This window comes from Diuraphis noxia, unplaced genomic scaffold (genome assembly GCF_037042655.1).
Source record: "Diuraphis noxia isolate RWA-SAM2 unplaced genomic scaffold, SU_Dnox_SAM2 contig0001, whole genome shotgun sequence".
Classification (NCBI taxonomy): domain Eukaryota; kingdom Metazoa; phylum Arthropoda; class Insecta; order Hemiptera; family Aphididae; genus Diuraphis; species Diuraphis noxia.
This window is the reverse complement of record NW_028301711.1, coordinates 41,334,192-41,357,552: the sequence shown is the minus strand read 5'-3', so window position 1 is coordinate 41,357,552 and position 23,361 is coordinate 41,334,192. Positions and strand designations below refer to the sequence as shown.

General features: G+C 27.4%; 1 protein-coding gene and 2 pseudogenes across 2 annotated transcripts; 2 read left to right on the top strand and 1 right to left on the bottom strand.

Moving 5' to 3' along the window:
- Positions 1-839: 839 nt before the first annotated feature.
- LOC107161505 (pre-mRNA-splicing factor CWC22 homolog) lies at positions 840-16,239 on the bottom strand. 2 transcript variants are annotated; one of them, XM_089216119.1, is made up of 14 exons: positions 16,151-16,239; positions 15,930-16,071; positions 15,589-15,816; positions 14,201-14,444; positions 11,918-12,007; positions 6,928-6,979; positions 6,175-6,397; positions 5,966-6,094; positions 5,724-5,912; positions 5,401-5,542; positions 5,200-5,343; positions 4,775-5,010; positions 2,765-3,023; positions 840-947 (listed from the first exon to the last, which is right to left on the bottom strand). In XM_089216119.1, the coding sequence occupies exons 4-13, from the start codon at positions 14,259-14,261 to the stop codon at positions 2,790-2,792; spliced, it is 1,500 nt and encodes a 499-aa protein (XP_089072245.1). In that variant the 5' UTR covers positions 14,262-14,444; positions 15,589-15,816; positions 15,930-16,071; positions 16,151-16,239; the 3' UTR covers positions 840-947; positions 2,765-2,789. The 2 variants fall into 2 exon arrangements, with proteins under 2 accessions (XP_089072245.1, XP_089072246.1); XM_089216120.1 differs by lacking the exons at positions 14,201-14,444; positions 15,589-15,816; positions 15,930-16,071; positions 16,151-16,239 and adding an exon at positions 12,261-12,731 and having other exon boundaries at positions 11,918-12,119.
- On the top strand, positions 14,368-15,047 carry LOC149060690 (uncharacterized; annotated as a pseudogene).
- A 3,683-nt stretch (positions 16,240-19,922) lies between the features above and the next one.
- On the top strand, positions 19,923-21,140 carry LOC149060689 (uncharacterized; annotated as a pseudogene).
- Positions 21,141-23,361: the final 2,221 nt, after the last annotated feature.

Here is a 23,361-nt window from a genome sequence, read left to right as displayed (position 1 = left end):
TGATATAAATTAACTTTGTAATGAAAGCATTATCTAAGTTAAGCAACAAACTATTTGCAGATAGCTGTTTTAGTTAATCTACAATCATTACAGCAAATATCAAGTAAATTGCTCATATCAAGAGTGACCTTTAATAAAAAGTTCTTTATAGCACACTTAATAATAATAATTATAACTAATAATTTAAACTATTAGAATGTCTTTTTATTATTTTTAAAACAAAAACACATAAAAAGATCCTTAACGAAACACCAAAAATATAAGTATAGTACCTACAGACAAGCTGCAGGCACTGCCCCGCTACCGTGGTGTTTACATTTTTTAATATGTTTTTACAAAGTGCTGCCTCAGTTCATATGTTTCATGGGCCTATTATAAAAATTGGTATCGACTTTATTTTTTTTATGATTCAATTTAATTTTTTTGTGTGTGTGCACTAGACTAGTTGGTGCATACAACAAAATTATTTTTTATATTATATTGGACTAAAAGTATAATGTATTCTCATATAAAAATGAATAAAAAATAAAATCAACTTAAATTTAAAAAAATAAGTTTTTAGGAATAACTTTAATGAAGTTAGTAATAAAAAATAAATAGTTTTTATACATTTATTTAAAAAAAAAAGTTACAAGTTACAATATACAAATAATACTAAAAGAATAAGTAATTGAGAGTGAGGGATCATTGATAAAGAATTGTTATTTAAAAATTGACAGAAAAATAATTTTTAATATAAAACTATTTTATATTACTCAATATTTAACTATACTACAACAATGATTTAATAAAAAATTATTTTAAATATAGGATTACTTACAAATATTTTTTTATAGATGGTTTATACACATCAACAAATATTAGTAATTCCTATAATATTAGATCATACATCAATAATTAAGTAGATAAAGATGACAACTTATTTGGGCTGGAGCTTTAAATATTACCTGAAAATTAAATAAATATATCATCAAACGTTGTATGGTTATTTTTTAACCTAAAATCTAAAGAGGATACCAATATATCATTTGTTTTATCTCTCTGACCCATGTACAAAACATGCCAAATTTTGTTACTTAACCAGCCCTGTGTTATAAATCTCAATAATATTAAGGTCACCACACACTGCAGCGGTGGGCAAAACTTTAAAATGTGTCACGGGGTGCATTTAACCAATGATCTATGCATGCGTGTGGACTTGAATTATTTTTCAAGCCATGTGTTTGATGTCATATTATTATATGCACATGACAGCACAGCTGCTGCAGCAGGCTGGTGTTTATAATCACTGATAACGAATTATATTAAAAACTAAAATATTATATTATTATATATTACAAAATTAAGATTATTCTCAATTCTGTATTTTAATATTATAATAATAACTAAATATAAGAAATTAAAATATTATTTAGGTACATTAAATATTTAAATTCATAAAATATTTTTTATTAATTATGTGGAACAATCGGTATTAAATTACAACTGTTTAAAAAATGTTTATCAATTGTTGAAAAAAAAAAAGGTTTCTGAGATAAATTAATTTATATATTTTACTTTTTACAGAGAGTTGTTCCTAAAGTTTTACTTTGAGATATGCAATGTGCTAAACTATGAGGATTTTTATGTGGTTTTGTTGGAATCACATCAGGATTAAACTATTTTTTTATTTTTTTATTTAAAACAAACATTTTGTTATATTTACTACCATTAACAAAGCTCATATTGGTAGTAGAGTGTTACATGTTAATTGTTACAAACTTAAATCACACATATTACAGTAGAATTTCAAATATATAGGTAAGGTTTTATTATAATATCACACATATTCTGTACACATACAATGTAAAGGAAAAAAGTAGATATTACATATATATTACATGTATATTACATAATATATTTATGAATTACTAAATTAAAATTAAAATATATTAATTTATTAAACTAATTATAAGATTATATTATAATATGTATAAGTTAAACATAGGTAGAATTGTCATTACATGCTAAAAATTATAGTTCTGTTGTAGGAGACAATTATTATAAATAGTTATTTTGTGATCAGATTTGTGATTAAATATCATACTATTTTGAAAGGCAAAGATGAAGGAATTTGAAAAAAGTAGGTAAATAAATTTTGAGTACTGAAATAGTTAAATCAGACTACATTTAAACTTACTGTGCTACGTTGTTCGGTCTAAAAAATACAAATTCAAATCATAATTCATTAAAAATGATACAAATTATATCATAACCAAAATTCAAAATCATATGGATATTGTAATACAATATAATATTAAATGAGTTATCATTAGTTCTATTTTTGTAATATAATAATCATAAGGAGTAAACTCTTGATATTCATAATATTTTTACTTTTTATTTCTAGTAAATTACATATAAATTGTTTTTTAAATTATTTAAATTATAAATTTATATTAATTTACTTCAGGAACATTTTTTTTTTTAATAATTGATAAACATTTATTAAATAATTGTAATTTAATACCAAAAAGAATATTATATAAATTTAAATATTTTATATACCTAAATAATATTTCAATTTCTTATACCTAGTTATTATTATAATATTAAAATACAGAATTGAGAATAATCATAATTAAAAAGATTTTCTAGATTTTTTTCTCATGTCATGATAAGATTTTATTGTGATCCTCTAACATGGAAGATACCTTATCCTTAATATATGTTTTTTTTTTTTAATGTATTATATTATTTAAAAAAATTAATGTATTTTACTTACAGATTTTTTTCGGTACCCATATTCATTAAATGTATGTTAAATTCTTGAAAATTTTAAAATAGCTAGTGTTAGGATAAATTGATTTTTTTCCAAGTATCGCTGTTAATTTAAATGGTATTAAATTCAAACGTGATAAATGGGCGAAATATATAGCAATAATATTTGATTTGTGGGAATCAAAACTGTCACTTTCAATATAACAGTGAATAAAAGTAATTTCCACAATATCCACAAACTTCTCATTTATTTGACACAATTCCTTAAAAAGAAAAAGTTTAATCATGAAAAAAATAAAAACTGAAGAGTGACATAATTTATTTTTTATATCAATTAATAAATGATAAATGAAACTTAAAACAATTCTTTTCATACTTTATGAATGTATATGGTTAAATGTCTATAATTATTAAAATAATTTAAAAATAACTGGTACTTATGTGTTATCTTGACTACCAAAATATTTCCAAGACTATCTATTAGAATAAACTACCTCTGTATAGGAATCTATTTAAAAATATACATAAAAAAATCTAAAAATAATAATATGTAGTTATAAAAATGTATTACAAAACAAAGAATAAGTACTTAAAAGAAATCTGTTAAAAATAATACAATAAATAAATCATGTAGTTAATAAATTTTTTGTGGAGGGTAGTATGTTTTAAAATCCATCATAATTTTATCAAATGGTGTATCATTTCCAAGGTTCAGTCAGATATAAGTCTAAAATCCTAAATGATGGTGAGCAGGTCCCCTCTGTTTTTTATTTTGACACTTGGCTGATCTCCATAGGTGGTCAATTGCACATGCTTCGCGTAAGTAATTATTCCAGTCAATAACTGTATTTAAACTTATACCTAATTGCTGTTCGCACCAATTTGCACTCAACATTATGTGAGACCAGATATATATAAATTGTATGGCAGTTACAAACGATAATCATGATTTTTCAAACCAATTACTATTATGTATATTAACCTTTTTTTTAGAATTTTTTGACATTACACTCCCGAAATATCTCTTTCCCAAAATATAACTTTGCCAAGTGATTGTTTTGACAAATCCGCACACTTGGCAACACCCCACATTTTTGAAGAAATTGTACAGCTTCCTACTCTGAAGATAGTAAATTAAAAAAATTCAATGTCATAGGGTATATATATATATATATATATATATACTACACAGTAAATAATAACTGACGGACATTACAATGACAGCTGTCAACTGATTGGCGAAATAAATACCTGGTCTGACGGCAAGATATTTGGATGGTAAATTGTACATCGAAAACAAAAATAAATTGTAAATAATTACAATGATAGATTACAGATTACACTACGGGAATGTGAATTTTTAAATAGATTCCTATATGGAGGTAGTTGCATAGGCGTAATCTGGGGGGGGGCAAGAGGGGGCAACTGCCCCTCCAGATATTTTATTGAGGGGGCAATAGTATCGTTTTGCCCTCTTTTAAAAGTTATAACTTATAATTCAATTTCTATTTTATCATAGCAAAATTAAACAGCATAATGGATTGTTTAATAATTAATAATAATTAATTTACTGTTTTGACTTTTTGAGTGCCTAAGATTATTATTTATTAATAGTATCATTATAAACCAAGCGCCTTCATATCGTAATAATAGGAATTGCAGACAGACAACAGTGATGGCATGGCGGGTTATTAGTTATTACTACAATAGCACAATGCGAACTAAGATTAGTTATGTATATGCATTTTTAGTTTTACTACTGCTTGCCCTCCCCCCCCCCCCCAGAATTGACTCCAAGTTACGCCACTGTTGATGAAAGACGTATTCGGGTAATCGAGATAACACTGTTAATTCTAACCGTTAGTGTTGGAAATATTTTGGTAGTCGAGATAACATGGTTGTGCACCCAAGGTAGTCAAGATAACACAAAGTACCAAGTAACTTAAAAATTTTAAATTTACTAAAACATGTAAATTTAATTTAAAAAAATAACAGTATCAAATTAAATATTTACTTTGGTGAGTAATCCAAAATGATTAATGTAAAATGTATGTTCACAGCAGCAATCTAATATCATAAAACATAAGTCCACGTTAATATGTCCATGATAATGTTTTACAATTTGATATGCAAGGTTAGAATAATCTGCTGCAACGTACGTTGTGTTTATCATTGATCTTAGACATATCTTTCTTAATGATACATCTGTGTCTTTATTTATGCCATAAATATATGCCATTGCTTCGAGCACTAGAAAAATAATATCATTGATTAATGTTACCAAAAAATAATTTAGACCAATATTTCCTATGAATATGCAAGTCATGTGTATAAATTAGTTTTATTATTTTGAGTTAGAAATCAATTTAATTTTCATTTAATGTTCATTAAATTTGATTCATAGCTTAGTAGCAAATATTTAGATTAAAAAGATTTTACATTTTTTTTCACCATCATATTGATCATCATAATCAGTCTCAGATTCTGATTCACTTTCTTCTTCAGAATCATATCCTTGTGATCTTAATATTGAATCTTTATAGATATTTTCTTCTAATTCGAATTCTGGTTCGTAGCGGTAACCTTCATTGCAAATTTAAAATTCAAGTTTAAATTCAAAATAAACTTCATACATATTACCTGTTATATTTGGAGCAGTAGTTATAAAGTTTATAGATGTATAATGAGTGATTTGAGACTTATTGATAGGAAATAAATCAAGATGTTGAAACTTGAATCCATTTTTTTGTAATTTAAACATTAGTTTCAGATTATCTTTAACCTAAAATTAGACAAATTACTTATGTTGAGTATAGACATATAATAAAATTCTGAAATTAGTTTTACCAGTACAAAATGTATGCTATGTAAAAATATTTAAAAAAATAATTTTTATAATACATTTTACCCAAATAAAAATATTATGAATATACTATGTATTTAATAAACAATATTAAATTTACCTCTTTGTCAAGTTGTTGATTATTCAATAAATTGCGCATAAAATCAAATGTTTTTTGCAAAATATTTCTATAAACTTGGCTTATCTTTTTACCACATAATTCCAAAATTAGAAGAGCTGCTTTTGCAGATAATATATCCTGTTTTTCAATGAAAACCCATAATAATTGTATTGCCAATCTTCTACTAGCCTAAAAATAACTAGTCAAAATTGTGTTCTATTCAAGATTTTTTAAAAACTTACAACTCTAAGGTTAATCAAATGTCCAATGAACATAACAGATGCTAAACAATCTGATGTTTCATTTTTGAAATAAGCACTACTGAATTGCATAATACATCTTTTCAAGATTAAGTCTCCTACTTCCGGAAGCTAAATAGATTAGAAAGTAAACTTTTACAAATAAATTATATAAAAAATATTGAATCAGGTCATATTACTGAAACACTTACTACAGGATTGATGGTAGCAACTAAAGATGCGTAAACACGTGTATCAGTGATTGAAGATTGTTGTGCTTGGATAATAAAGGTACAAAACATTTCTTTACCTCTTATCATATTTTGTTGTAATAATTCTTTTTTCACAATCCCAATATTAACAGCATTAACTTTGTATATTAAATAACCAATTGCCACATGCAATTTATTCCAAGCAATTCTTTGATTAATATCACTAAAAAATTGAACAAATTGAGTAATCTGTTAAAGTTGATTTGATTTTTTAAATTAAATTTAAATATATTGTTGTAGTATTTATGTTTTTAAATATTGAACTTTTTTAAGATAAATGTTTTATAAAATGTTTATTAAACTGAATGCAAAAATGTTTAATTTAGTTTATTATTAATATTTAGAAATGTAATATAAAAATATTCGAAAAAAAGCATGTACTATTGACGAAAAAAAAAATTCAAATTAATCTGCTATCATACACATAATTTCACTCAAACTCTATAGTTTAAGTATCTCGATTTCTTTTTTCTTAATTTGATGGATCAAATAGTTAACCAGCCACAATTTCTTTTTTGTAATATAATATTCAAAAATCATGTATTTATTATTAGATATGTCTAAATAAATCTAAGATAATTATATTATTGCAGAAAATAAATATTTTACTAATTGTAGCTCTTTATCTATAATTAATAATGATACATTTTTTTTATTTAATTGACAAATAAAGTTATGAATTATAACAGATACCTTAATTTATCTAAAACTGCTTGCTCATCATCTATATCATTTGATCTTGTCTCTGTAAAGTAAATTTTATTATTATAATACTGTATTTAATTTAGATATTATTTTAGTTATTACAATAAAATATTATGACTAATTAATGAATGCTTATGCTCATATCTTACACCAAAAAAATCCATTTGTAATTAGTTTTGGTATGTATCAACGGTTTGCTAAACTTTGTTAGTGAATTTAACACATAACACTTGATAATTAAGATTTTAATTCGAGCTACAATACATAGGTAATCAACTCATGCAACAAACAATAAAAAACCTTATTATAACCTCTGATGAAAACTCATAAAAAAAAACTTAACTATACTCCATTTCAAAAGTATTCACTTATACATCAGTACTGTACACATTTTCCTCTATCTACCTGTTACTACTGACACACTCCACAGCGGCAACCAATACCATAGCGGCCTGTCTACAACTTTATCAATCTATGATAAAGATACCATATGTTATATATATTATATTATATATTATATACCTATGCTGTTGAATGGGAGATGTGTGCCACCAGATAGAAACTGGTCTTTGCCCGGTGAAACCCTTGAACTAAGTATAGGTGTAACATAGTGTCTAAAACCTATGTTGACAAGTTATTATATATTTAGTTAGGTGTTTTATGTTATTACTAGGGCCCGGATTTCAATGCAAAGTGCATATTTTTTTGATTGATCGTAGACAATGCTTTTTAAGTATAAAATTTGTTTCATGTAACGAGTGTTTCAAAGCTAAACATTTTATTTTGCACTTTTTTGCATATTTCGGCATTTTTATATTTTAAGACCATTATTAGCATTATTGGGTAATTTTTATGGTTTTTAATGCATATTCGTTCAATACACTATACAAATTGAGTGTATTATTAATATATATTTTATTATCTATGTTTAGAAGGAATGATATTGCCCCAAAACTTCATAGCATGTGTCAACATCATAGCAGCATCAATTTAATTTTTCTAATTTTTTTTTTCAATAAAGTAATAAATATATGTTAATAATAAATTCCAGATTAAAATAACAAATTGTATAAAAAATAAATATAAGTGGAATTTTTAAGGTAATTTTTTGTGGTAAAATGCATTTTTTAAGGACATTTTTGGCATTTTTTAAAGCATATTTGTATGGTTTAATCCGGGGCCCTAGTTATCACATATCAGCCTTTAATAAAGAGTTCAAACATTTTAATACATAATATTAAGAAACATAATTTTGGAATGCATTTATAGTTTTAATAATCAACTAGAACTAATATTTTGAATAATAATTTTAATTTAAAGATTCTTCCTTGGTTACTGAATAAAAATGTAAAAAAAATATGATTAATAATTAAAACATCTGAATTTGTAATAATGCATAATTTACTCGATGCATAATTCTTGTCACTAGTACATATCACTAGCAATGATATCGAACGCGTGAATAGAAGTATATGATGCTTAGTAATAATAAAACCTGGAGCATGAAGACTGTTTCACATGGGTGTGTATCATACGTGAAGTATCATAAGTGCGCGTTTTTAGTTTAGATTGATTAAGTTCATGCGTGACACACAAACAAGAAAAACATGTCATCATCGGACTGCAGCATATGAATTCAACTAATGTAACTGAAAATGTGCATATATGATACGTTGTGTATATGAATTCAATTTTAACTTGTACTTTTAATTTGCACATACTTCAATAAATGTACATATTATTTGATGAATATAATTAACATTTATAGAGGAGACACATATTAATTATTTTTGTTTTTTGAGTAGAAACTCTAGTAACTAGTTACATAACATTTATTTTTAGATTTTTTCCATATATAGTATTTGTGGTATTATGATTACTGAGTTTAAAAAATAAGCTAAATTACAAACATGGTTAACTTTTTCATGTCATCATCCAAATCATTGTATATTTTTTAGTTGCCAAATATGGGCGTTTTGAAATTTTAATTAATTATATAATAACAAACACAGGTATCTGTGACTGGTCAGAATTAATATAAATTCCTAGAGATTTTATTTCCATACATAAGACATCCATTGAATATTATAAGTGTCATAAAAATTAAATCAAATACCAAGAACTTTAGATGAAAATTGAAAGTATTTTAATAGATTGGAATTACCTAAATTAGTTAAATTCTTTAAATTATTAATTCATAATTAATGTACAACATTTTAAAAATGTATAATGTAATATAATATAGCTGTAATCAGCAGTAATTTTTTCTGTATATAAAGACTTTAGACGATCTATTATACTTTAAAACATATAAATGTTTTACACTAATATGTAAACATTATAAGATAAAATGATATCAACAAGTTTGGTGGATAAATAACAAATCAGTTGATACCGATATTCAAAAGTTATCTATATAAAATGAAAAATTAATATTTTGTATAGTTCATAATAAATGACTTACTATTGGGGATCTCCAAACCTTTTTACTCAAGGGTCATATAAAAATTTAAAAAATGTTTTGGCTAAAAAACTAAGGATACTTAAAAAGTACTCAATAAATCACATTTAAGGGTGCCAGAGTCAATGATTTTTTGATACAGAAACATGCCTTACAGGAAAAACTTTAATGTCTTGTAGAATAACAGGATTTCATTAATTATTTTATTTATTTTAAACAGAAAATTTTACAGCTTGGATAAAACTCTTTGATTTTTAAAATTATAATTAGTGTCAGAAACTAAAATATTCATTTGAATATTGCACAATGTTTTTTTTTCAAATGTATTTTTCAAGCATAAGTTATATAAAGTAAAATGAAAATTAGGACTTTAATCAAAAAGAGTTTTCATCTTTTAAACAAAAAAAAAAAATTGTTAAAAATCGTAATACTAGATATTAATGAGTTGTGGGAGTCTGTGAAGTTATTTTAGTTTATATAATACTTTATATTATCTACCCACCCCTTAAATAGGTACTGGACAGCAGTGTAGTAGGTTACAAAATCCTAGTAATAGCATACCATAAATAATGTTGTTAATGATATGTATTAATTATTAAGTTATATAACCGGATTATATTATTACTATTTATTTATTACCTTACACAATGAATAAGCTGTAGTTTCAAAAAGTATAAGTAAAACTATTAATCATTAGATAGGACAGCTAGGTGCAAGTATTAGCAATCGTAATTGATGCTACATCCGATTTGGCGAATACACTTTTACAATAACAACAACAACCGTAGACATACAAGCCGCTAGAACAAACAAGCTGACATCGTAAATAAGGAAGGCTGAAATAGATGGTAATCAGATTTACCATAGCCACTAAGACCTGAGCACCTAACACCGTTTACATTGTTATTAGTAAGGCTTGGATTTCAATGCATTTGCATCTATTTTTTTGGGATGTCTTACGCGATGCTTTCCAAGCTACAAATATGTTTTAAGTACTCTGTGTTCCAACCACAAACATTTTTTACATTTTTAGCAGATTTTATATTTTTTAAGGTATTTTTGACGTTTTTAGTGCATTCATTTTTAAGGACATTTTAGACCTACTCTCAAATTATGACTAAAAAATTGACCTCATTGAAATATAAGTATTATGTAATATAAATTATTTTCATTCTGAACTATTTTTAATTTATCCAATAAGTCGATGCCATTATAAATTTATTTTAAATTAATTATTAAAAAAGAAATTTTTTACAGGGTAATGTAAATATAATTTCATTTTTAAATAGTAATATGAATTTATTTAATAATGCATTTTTTTGATATTTTTTGGGCATTTAAATCTGAGCTCTATTTATTAGTATAGCAATATAATAGAAGAACTGAATGAATAAGAACAAGTTTTTAATATTTTTTAAAGCATGTTTGCTGTTGTTCATTGTAGTTTCAGACATTAAAATTTATCTTATTTATATAGTAATTTCTCTATATTTGTTTAATATTAAAAAAAAATATTATAATAGGTACATAATGTACTACATGAAAAACACTAAGAAAAGAATAAATAAGAAAAAATTAATAGTTCATTATAAAATTATTCACTGCAATTTAAAGGCACGTGTAGCTAGGAATGTGAATGCTATTTTACAACTAACTGTTGTACCAGATCCAGTGCTTGTTAATTTTTGTGAAACAAGTAAAAATAATGAAACAGTATCTCAATATTTATCAAACAAAATGTGGTCAGTGTTAAATAATTACTAAATGGACCATAACATAATACCAGTAGCAATTTGTACATATACTTGCATACTTTAGGCCATGAATATTTAAAATCCAATACATGTGTTCATTAGGTAATTACAGATAATTAACTGTCAAAGATTAATATGAAAACACTAATCCTACATTTATAATTATTATGCACTATTATTTAAAACATCAGAAAATGCAATAACTGTGAAGAACCATAACAGAACAAAAACCAAATAAAATACAACTGTGCATTGTATCCTCGACTGCTGGTGTGTTAATAGGACGCTACTCAACGTATTTGTTGTCTCTGTCTTACAAGTGCATAACATAGCAAATTTGTGGTCAGCAGATCATGTTTGGCTCCATTATTTTACAAATTAGTATGAATTGACCTATTATGAAGCTTGATGTTCACAACATTATCTGTGTTTGTATGTGGATTTTTACGATAATTCAATTTTGCAGCAAGTAAAATATATAAAAAAGCGTAAATTAAAAATACTCATAACTCACTTCAAAACTAATTTCTAGTAAAAACCCACATACAAACACAGATAATATTCTTACCATGAAGTTTCATAAGTGGTCAATTTACTCTAATTTTTGAACTAACAGAATTAAAAGTGATCTGCTGAACGTAAATTTGTTTTGTTACGCACTTGTATGCTGGAAACAACAAATATGCGTGTAACCTCCTCTTAAATTCTTATCACAAGTATTAAAATCTTTGTAATACAAAAATGGTCACTGAAATTAACTTACGGGATTCTTCATTTTCCTGTTCATTGCTGGTAGACAGGCTCGAGTTGTCTGATGGCGATGCCATTTCTGTCAGTCGGTGCAAAACTAATACTGAAACAATTATCACGATTATCTAGGGGAGTATGATCGTGAAAGCTCTTCTGGTTCGACCTTCAAAATGAAAACACGCCAACTAAAGAGTGATGAGTAACTAGTGACGAATCTAAATAATGCAAAAATAAAAGATATTGCAGAACGCAGGCGCACCATGAGAACGGCAATAGAGAACTGCCGAAGTGAAGACTCTTATACTCTAAATATAATCGTAGTTAGGTTACATGTTGTTTGTCTGTCAATAACTTACTATCGTCTGTTGCGTGGTAACTCAGAACTCACATGGCATCACTTCAAGTATTTAGCTATAATAGCCTCAATAAAATTTTTGTAAATCGATAAAATGGACACCAGAACAATAATAATTATTAAACAGAACTTATATCACTCATACTCAGTGACAAGCATGGACTACGTAGTCCGTGGTGACAAGAAAACAAGTGATGAAATGACAAGATAAATTGATAAACATATTAGGCGAAAATGACAATAAACAAAAGTCTCACGGATCACTGACGGTCTGATTAGTGATTATTTATGATTATTATGCTATTAAGTTTTGTGTACAGTGATCAGTCGAGTTCATCGTAATATTGTAAGGTTATAACTGGTTTACGGTTAGTGGTTATAAGTTTATGATAATTATTATACAATTATAACCGTTTGTGAAAGTGACACATAGATAATAAAAGAATGGATAAGCCATCACGCCTTATCGCACGGGCATGAACAAAGAGGTTACAACTGTTACAAGGGGTTTTATCAGTATAAAAATATCAAAATTGCTATAAAATAAATGATAATTCCCCTTACTAAAGTGAGATCTGCACTATACAGGGTGATTGATTTATCATAAAACACTCATTATTTCAGTTGACTTTTTTCAAAATTATTTTTTTACATGGTTTCAAGTTGTTAAAAAACCAACGTTTTTATTAAAAAATTATATTTTAAAACATTTTTTATCCTTATCATTTTTTAAGTTTATTACTTTTTTGAATGACAACAGAGTTTTAATTTCATATTTCAAAGCAGAATATTTTTCTAAGTATTTTGATACATAAAAATCGAATTTGGGGCTAGTAGTTTATGAGTTATAAGTATTTAAAGTTTAGACAAGCAGAGTATTGGACAAACATTTTGCGGGGTAACTCATAAACTACTAGCCCCAAATTCGATTTTTATATATCAAAATACTTAGAAAAATATTCTGTTTTGGAATATGAAATTAAAACTATGTTGTCATCCAAAAAAGTAAAAAACATAAAAAATGATAAGGATAAAAAATATTTAAAAATATAATTTTTTAATAAAAACGTTGGTTTTTTAACAACTTGAAACCATGTAAAAAAATATTTTGAAAAAAGTCAACACTTTTTGAAATAATGAGTGTTTTATGATAAATCAATCACCTTGTATAAAAAGAAATCTGTCTCTCATCCACATTCCGGCACGCAAACCCCTATGTTGTTAATATAGGAATGGCTTATTATCCATTCTTTAATTATCTATGAAATGACAACGTTAACCACGGATATGAATACTACATAAATATATACTGGATAGGCCATCCCTATACTAAACACCCATGGGGCAGCGTTCCCGAAGTTTCGGTATGTGCCCCATCTATACCATTGTTACCAGCAGTAACCAACAGGTAACCATTTTGACTTATCACTATCTACTAATAATTGTTATCAAACAAATAATAATGTTGAACATTTGTCGTTTACTGTTTGACTTTAAAACATAAAAATGTTGAATTTCTAAAATTTTAGCATTTTCATTTTTATAGTAATGAATTTGGCTGAATCAAAAATATGTGCGAGAGAGACAGACTTACATATGTTAGAATTTCCAAAGACATTCTAATCAAAATATTCTATCGTCCTTGGATAATTATATATTTTTTCAATGATAACGACAACCAACGAATGATAAGATTTCAAAATCACTCCCCGCGTTATAGCATTTTGTTTATTTGATTAACAACTTGTGTTTTGATTTATAAAATTTAAATTTTAAAATTAAAATGGTCCTTATGGGCTCTGTGAGAAGCTGTAAAACTAAACATTCCAAGAATTCTGATACAAAGTTTCACAAGTAAGTATTATCTGTAACTGTAATATAAGTAAGGTTTACATTATAATTAAAAATTACACAAATATATTTAAATAATAAATTAATTACCTTTTAATCCATATAAGTTTCCTACAAATGAGGAATTGAGAAGCAAATGGTTATTAGCCATCAATAATGAAAGTTGGTTTGTGCCATCCAAGCATTTTGTTGTGTGTAGCAAACATTTTGATATGGATGATTATCAAACTAATGCTTTGGGGAACAAGAAGCTAAAGATGAATGCTGTTCCAAAATCAACAATCAGCCGTAGATCTTTACTTGAAGGTGAGAACAAATTATTGAAATTAGGTACCTGCAATGTGAGTTAATTATATTTTACCAAGACACAATATGTATATTTTAAATTAGATTTTGAGGTACTTCATCATTCAAAAGAAAACGATAGTGAGGAAACTATATTTGATTCAAATAATAGTGATGGTAAAATTAATATTGAATCTAATAAAATGTATCTTAAATTAATGTAAACAATTTGTAACCATTTTTTAGTTATACTGAACACTGGAGTAGTCAATGATTTTGTAGAAAATGATAATATATTGTCAGAAACATCAAATATTTGTAAAGAGGATCTTGAAAACTCAGTTGTACAACAGCAACATGAAGAAAATAATATTAGTATGAATTCATCAACCTCAATAAAAACACCTCCACAAAAGTATTATTTATATATTTTTTTTCAATTGTTTTTATAACAATTTATTTGATGTATTAAATAATGTAAATTTATTGGAGAATAAAACTATTTCGTTACTTGGGAGATTATGAAGAAGAAGATTTGGAAATCCCTAGAAAGAGGAAAATGTTTTGGACTGTTTTTAAAAAAACCTTAGAAAAAAAGCCAATACCGAAAAATTGTTAAGACAAAAAAATCATAGATTGCAAGTTAAAATAAGGACATTAAATACATTAATTGATAGTTTATAAGCCGATATCAAAATTACAGCGAATTGTTCCAATATTTTAACGATAACTTGCAACCAAAACCTATCTTCATCTAAAAAATATACAACAGCAAATTTGTTTAAGCTAAATTTGGTATGCTGTCAAGACAACAAAAACTAAGTTTTACCTTATTTAACTATTCTGTCAGTGGGCTTACAATATGCTAATCAAAATTATTATAACTCATTATTATAACTAAATTAAAATACTCAGAATATAGTTTAAGATGAAATTATGTATTCTATATTTCTATAGCTAAATACCATCTGCAATCTATGTGCACGTGTGTTGAATCTGTTTATACAATAATTATATATTATAGCTTAAGATATTAAAATATATATGTAAGCAAATGCATACTTATTAAATAAAAATTCTTTCAAAACTATAATTATGCATATTTATTTACTTATACAACCTTCATGATACTGTCTCCTTATAATATATTAAAATTAAGCTATGAATTAAAATTAATATGCCTATTCACTTACTGACAACAGAAGAAGAAAAGCATCTCCTCATGCGTCAACTAGGTCTGTCATCCAAAACCATCAGTCCGAAATTACGGAAATTTGCTCTAACATTGTATTTTTATTCCCCAAATGCTTATGACTATGTCCGTAATATATTCAATAAATCTTTACCACATCCAAGTACAATTAGAAAGTGGTATGCAAAAGTCGATGGCCGTCCAGGATTAACATCAGAATCATTAAGAGCTATACAAATTAAAGTTCAATAATTTCAAGAAAGTGGAAAACAATTAATTGGGGGACTGATGTTAGATGAAATGTGTATAAAAGAAAATGTTCACTGGACTGGATCACGTTACCAGGGTTTTATTGTTTACGGTCCTGGTAGCATAAATGAAATGGATAATTTGCCATATGCCAAGGATGCATTAGTTATTATGGTTGTAACATATAATGCCCATTGGAAAATAGCAGTTGGATATTATCTTATTAATGGTTTATCTGCAGAAGAAAAAGCTAATATAACAAAAACATGTTTATCACAATTACATTCAACGGGTATTTTAATCAAATCACTTACATTTGATGGAGCTTCCAGTAACATAGCCATGGCAAAGGTATTGGGTGCTAATATACATTATCCATACTTGCAAAGTTCTTTTGATCATCCTGAAACCAATGAAAAAGTACACCTTATTTTAGACCCTTGTCACATGCTTAAATTATGTAGAAATGCTCTAGGAGATTGGGGATTATTATTGGATAATGAAGGACAGCAAATCAAATGTTCGTATTTTAATGCACTTGTTAATATACAAAATAAAATAAAATTACATTTAGCTACAAAAATTAGATCACAACATATCAATTATACCAAGGAAAAAATGCGTGTCCGTTTAGTTGTAAACCTTTAGTAACAGTGTTGCAGATGCAATTGAATATTGTATGAACGATTTGTAACTACCAGAGTATTAAGGAGCAGAAGCAACAATTAAATTTTGCCGTTTAATGAACAATATAATATTTGATGTACTGAATACTAGAAATTGTTTAAGGAAAACACACAACAAACCTATTAATGAAAACAATAAATAATCAATTATACAATTCATGAATGAAGGAATAGTCTATATAGAAAAATTATAATGTCTTGAAAAAAAAATCAAATAGAAGGACAGGATTTGAAGGATTAATATTATGTCTTAAATTTTTAATAAATTTAACTTACGATCTTATTAGTGGTGGTTATCTTAAATTTATTTTAAGCTACAAGCTCAGCCAAGATCATCTGGAGATGTTATTTTCTGCTATAAGGGCTAAAGGAGGCTTCAATAATAATCCGACAGTAACTCAGTTTGAAGCTGCATATAAAGCACTTCTAGTACATGCTGAAATCAAATCAAATACAAGTGCTAATTGTCTTGTACAAGATAGACAAGTATACTAAAAATATCAAGTTTAAAAAAAAAGTCACCAACCGAAGACCAAGATGTGGTGCTTGATTTATTATGTGCAGCTGGGAGTCAACATACTTTAGAAGATGAAGATGAACTATTAGCGGTATACCAAAATTCCGATTATATTAAAGATGTAGTGGGATATATCGCTGAATTTGTGGTGAGATCCATTTTAAAACGTATTCAGTGTGAAGTTTATTGTGCTAAAAATATAAAATCACATGAAACAAATTCTCTATTTCTGAATAAAAAAAATAGAAGTGGTCTTACAATGGCCAATGCTGATGTAGTTAGTATATGTCAAGTTGCAGAATATACAGTCAGAGAATATTCCAAAATCTAACAATATAAGTATTCGAGTATAAGAAATCGGAGAGGGTGCAGGTGCATACCCTGCACCCCCCGTGGATACGCCTATGCATAGACCACGATTTAAGATATACAGGTTACTCAACGACCCTATGCACACACACATGGAAAGTGGTGCGCTTAAATGTTGGATTTAAACAGCTGATCAACTATGCGAGAAAAGCTACTAACGCTCCAAGCGTGGATAAAATCAACCAACTACCAGATTGTAAACATTTTCAAACAAATATTTTAGCCGGGGTTTAGAATTTGTAATTTGTATATATAATATGTATTATTTAAATATAGAATTTATAATTATCAGAAATTAATGTTTATTTTTATTATACACTTCCTGATTCCTATATCAAAATATATATTAAAAATATGATGAAAAAAATATAGGTACCTAATGTTCCTTAAAAAATATTTCTATAAAATAGAATATTAACTTTATTATAATTTACAGATACCTAGCCAAACGATTGAGTAAAAAAATAAGTACACATTATGTATCAGTGGATTAAGAAATAATAATCCAGAAATAAACACTAATAAATCTGAACTTGTTGAAAACTAGAGTGTTTCTTACACACCCAAGTGGAAATATGTATGATATTTTACAAGTGCTAGGGACTAGTTTTCAGAAACATTGTAGTTCTCCTGATGTATTTGAAAATACATACAATGAATTCTTTTTAGCTTCAACAAATTTGAAATTTCCATGTGGAAATCACAAAACTGATATGATGGTGGAAATATTCACTTCCTACATCTGTATGCTACAATACACATACATGGAAAACCAAAAGACCAAAAAATTAAATAGGAATAAGAAAAAAATATCAAAGCTTGTTTCTTGTTAAATAATATAATATAGTAAATTGTTTTTATGGTTATTCATTATTACTTATTCATACTAATTATAGGTACTTCATAATTTACTATTTAGTATTTAAAAAATTTACTAATAATAATTAATTCCTAATTGACTATTGAACATGATTTAAGAATTAAGATATATTTTAATCTTAAATCGTTTATTGAATATTTGAATATTTTGAATATTGATATTTCTTGATAATTTGATATTATTGATAATTATGTACTTTGTAGTACCTACCAGGATAAATCACTAAAATGCAAAAGCGCTAACTGTTATTCTTGCTATGACAATGCGCACCAAAAAATTAGTTTCGTTGAGTAACCTGTATATCTTAAATCGTGGCATAGACATATAAAACATATGTCTATGCTACACGCGGTGGTTTGGTGGAATTGTCACAGTTATCTTCACAGCAATGTTATCATTTCTGACGACATATTATACGCGTTGCCAAATAAAAAAAAGGCATATTATGTTTTTATTATAATAATAATTATAAGATGCACTAACTATTAAGTCAATACATTTATGATAGGTACATTTTATTCATCCCCACGTATGTATAAAAATTTGATATCAAATAAACGATGGCAGCGTCACGGAAGTAATGCAGTTCCCGCGACGTCGTCGGTTCAAAACAGGAAAAAAAGGTACATTATTCATATATTTTTTAAATGAATTAATCTTAAAGTATATTATTGATATTATAAATATATAAATATTACTAGCTATACCTATAATCCATGTTATGTACATTTTATATTATAAGTATAAAAGGTGTAACAGATAGAACTGACTTTTAGAATAACTTTAGTTCAAATTGATATCTTTTTTTTCTTTCATTAAGAGACTCTAGTGCTATATTATTTTGAGTAAGAAATTCATAAAAATTTGATATAATATGTCGACTCGTCGGAAGAGTAGGTACCTCCGGGATAGTAGTACCAGAAGTTTTGAGAAAAATTTTAAAAGATAAACGACTTAAATAACGGTAATGAGTTTTTATGAATAATTAACAAACCTTTGTATAATTTTTTTTTTTTTTTTAAAGATGTGCAGTGACGAAGGCAATAGTTTTTAGAAAAGAAATGAATTTTAGTCACAATGAAAAAGTCGCGCTTTTAAAACATGATATTTTGAATAGCCCATACCATGTATTTGGCTACTATGATGATTGTGCCAGGTAATTCATTTTTTTTTAAATTGTTACAAACCAAATGAACAATAATTATTTTTAAAATTAAGTTAGTGGGTTAAAATACATATATGTATAAATTATATTTTATTTATTTTTGTAAAGGCCCGAAAGAAAATGAAGTTAATCTAGTTCCTCAAATGCAAACTTCAGGATTATGGGCTGATATCTAAGGGGCCAGAAATATAGTTGCACATCATGTATCGAGCCTGATCTATAACATCAATAATAATATGGTTGAAGATTTTAATAACGTCATTGCCAAGTGTACGTTGGTGGCAAAAGAATCAACTTTTCTTTACGAGGTATAATTATTATAAAAGCATTGATAGGTAATTATTGTAGGTAATTTTGTCTTTTTTTAAAATCTTGAATTATTATTTTAGGATCGTATGGTGCTAGGTGTCATACTGCAGTGACATCATTTAATTTGGGATCTAACTACATTAGTCAGTTACATAAAAAAATGACTAATTTAAGTCCTGGTATAATTACAAAAAAATATGTTTAAAAAGTTGATAAAATGCGCGAATTATCAAGAAGACGACGTTTAAATTTTAAAAAACCAACGTAATTTAATTTATATATTTTTAAAAATCAATATCACATTACAAGCACTTAATATTATTTTTAGATTTACAATGAATAAGCGTAAATTATTTTCTGGACCCGATGATGATTATGGAGCTGTGGAAATGGGTCGCGAAATAATTGATATGTCTTTTGATGAGTATCAAAATAAAAAGGAACTATTTTTGAAAAAAATAACATTAAAATCTGAAGAGATGTAGCAACTGAACGAAGTTCAATTGGATAGCAAGATAATGATATGTGGCAACAATATAGAAAGTGTCGACTAACGGCGTCCAACTTTGGAAAGGTTTGTAAGCTTCGACCAACAACTTCCCGTGCAAATACTGTAAAGCATATTTTGTACGATATTTTTCAAGGAAGTTCAGCTACGAGGTAAACTTAAGTTTTTTAATGATTGAGACGTAGTTACTAAATATTATTTATTGATTTATTTTAATTTATAACTATAATTTGTAACTATGTTAGATTAGTATGCATTGTATTAAAATATTATTTTAATATTTTGTTTAACATTTAACATAGGTATGGAATCGAAAATGAGTCAATTGCCAGAAACGCCGTTCAAGAAACTTTAGGAATAACTATACAGTTAGCAGGTTTATTTATTCATAAATCCCTGCATTTTTTGGCTGCGAGTCCGGACGGGTTAATAAACGAAGACTCGATAATAGAAATAAAATCTTCGTCGAGTATAAAAGAATACACACCACAGGAAGCGGTTACTCTCAAAAAATTAAAGTATATCACCGATTATAAGGGGAAGCTTGTTTTAAAAAAAACCGACAATTATTATTTCCAAGTACAGGGCCAACTTAATATTACCGAAAAAAAATATTGTTATTTTGTTGTATGGAGTCCCAAAGGTAATCAAATTATTATATACCTAGTCGTTTTTTGTCGTTTTTAAATGTATATGATTTTGGCAGGTTTTGTGATAGATAAAATACATGGTGATGAATCATTTTGGAATACAAAAATTGAACCATTTGTTACTCGATTTTATATGGAGTCATTACTTCCAGAAATAATCGATTCTAGGTTTGATCGAGGATTACCAATAAGACCAGGCATTCCCGAAAAAATTGTTTAATTCTGTCACCTTTAGTTTTTTATTTTATTTCTAATACATCTTGATTTTTTTGTATATTTATTTATGTTTTGCAATACAAGAAATTTAAACAAGCAAAAATTGCACACTTCTTATAAGCTAAAAGCTTGTGTTGGAATTAATTAATAATTAGATGTCATAAATATTCGTTCTAAAACTTTTTTTTTATAAAATTTTTATTTTTAACTATATTTATGAATGAATTATTTGTGATTTTTATTTTATGCAATTATTTAGCAGTCCTAATATGGGTCACACACGCATACTACTCTAATTGCGACTTAATGACTATTGTTATTGTATTATTAGATAAAGTTAGTTGACTAAAACCGGTTTTCGATATTGTGATGAATATCGCAACGTTGTAGAATTTAGGGTAGTAGTGGTGGCGTGTTGGACACTCACACAAATGAACATTTACTACTCACACAAGAGCAGTTAGCGACTTCAACTGTTAAACTAAATGCCTATCGTTTACTCCCTAGAAACGAAGCACTTCCAATCCCCTTAACAATAAAAAAATAATCGTCCAAACGCACAATAAAGCAATTTTCGATCTCGAACCCGTTACAAAAGAAAGCTCATCAAAATTGCGAAAATTTATGGACTCGTTGTCGGGACACATGACAGAACTCCAATCACTAGGTTACGACCCAAAAAATTGGGGACCAATGTTGTTACACATAATTTCGACAAAATTGTGTAGCAAAATTTATTCCGACAACGGAACTAATTTCATTGGAGCCAATCGTCAGTTAAGGGAACTACGTGATTTGTTTTTGTCAAAACAACACATGGAGATGGTGCAAAAAACTGTCACGGAAGCCGGAGTAAAATGTCAATTCATTCCCACTAGAGCACCTCATTTTGGCGGGCTCTGGGAATCAGCCGTAAAATCGGTTAAGCATCTTTAATAAGACATTTGAGAAATACTTCATTAACGTATGAAGAGTTAAACACTGTGTTAGTTCGCATAGAGGCATGCCTAAATTCTCGTCCTTTGACTCCCATGTTCTCTGATCCTAGCGATTTAAATGTATTGATACCCGGTCATCTCTTAATCGGTGGGTGGTTCTCTAATTCTCTTACCTATCTACCGGAACCAGATCTTTCAAATATTACACCAAACCGTCTCCGACTTTGGCAACAAACTGTTCAGGCGACTCAACAAATATGGTCGAGACGGAGTACTGAATATTTGAGCCAACTCCAAGGTCGTTAAAAATGGTGTAAATCGAAAGGCCCAGTGCTCAAACCAGAAACATTGGTCCCGATTAAAGAAGAAAATCTACCTTAAAAAGATCTACATCCTTAAAAAGAAGTTGGCCGTGCTTTATCGAGCTTTTTCAACTTTGACCGTGCCAAACTATCCTGCGCAATTTGTAAGTATTTGTAAGCACAAATTTTAAATTTGTAAGTAATTCCCCACCTAATTATCCTTAAAAAGAAGTTGACTGTGCTTTATCGAGCTTTTTAAACTTAGACTGTTCCAAACGGATACCCATCGAGTTGATTATACAATTTATTGTTGATACTTAATTTTATGTCGATATTCACCAATTGTCACGTTAGTTTTCTTTTGACGTTGACACCAGAACATTCGTAGGTAGTTATTCATTTTTAAATTTAAATTTAAGCATTTGAGTTTTATTTATCATCATTAATTTTTTATTTTTTTTAACTGTCTATGGCATCTTTATTTAAACGATCAAAAGTCTTTATAGATATAATACATTGTGGGTGAATACAGTATAACAATAGTAATACATAAGTAGTATTATACAATTACTTATATATACATATATATATATATATATATTATACAAGAACATGTTTAGGGTTGTACCCCCAATAAGATAGCCCGTTTTCTTAGCCTAAGTTAATTAAACTAAGTCGTATGGCTTCAGGCGTCTAATGTCTTGCGAGTTGTGAAGAAGTTGTTTAGCAGTTGCATTTGGGTGCAACTCAAGTTTTTTCACATATTTATTGGCAAACTTTTTAATTTCGTCCTCTATGGATGGTATATTCAAGACTCGATGGATGATTTCATTCCTGTCCAACCGGTATGCTGTGGCAATGGTACGAAGGGAAATATTCTGACAGCGTTGAATGACTTTGATGTTGGATTTGCTGGCACAGCCCCACAGTTGTATGCCATAAGTCTAGATCGGTTTGATAATAGCTACATATAGAAGCCGTTTGT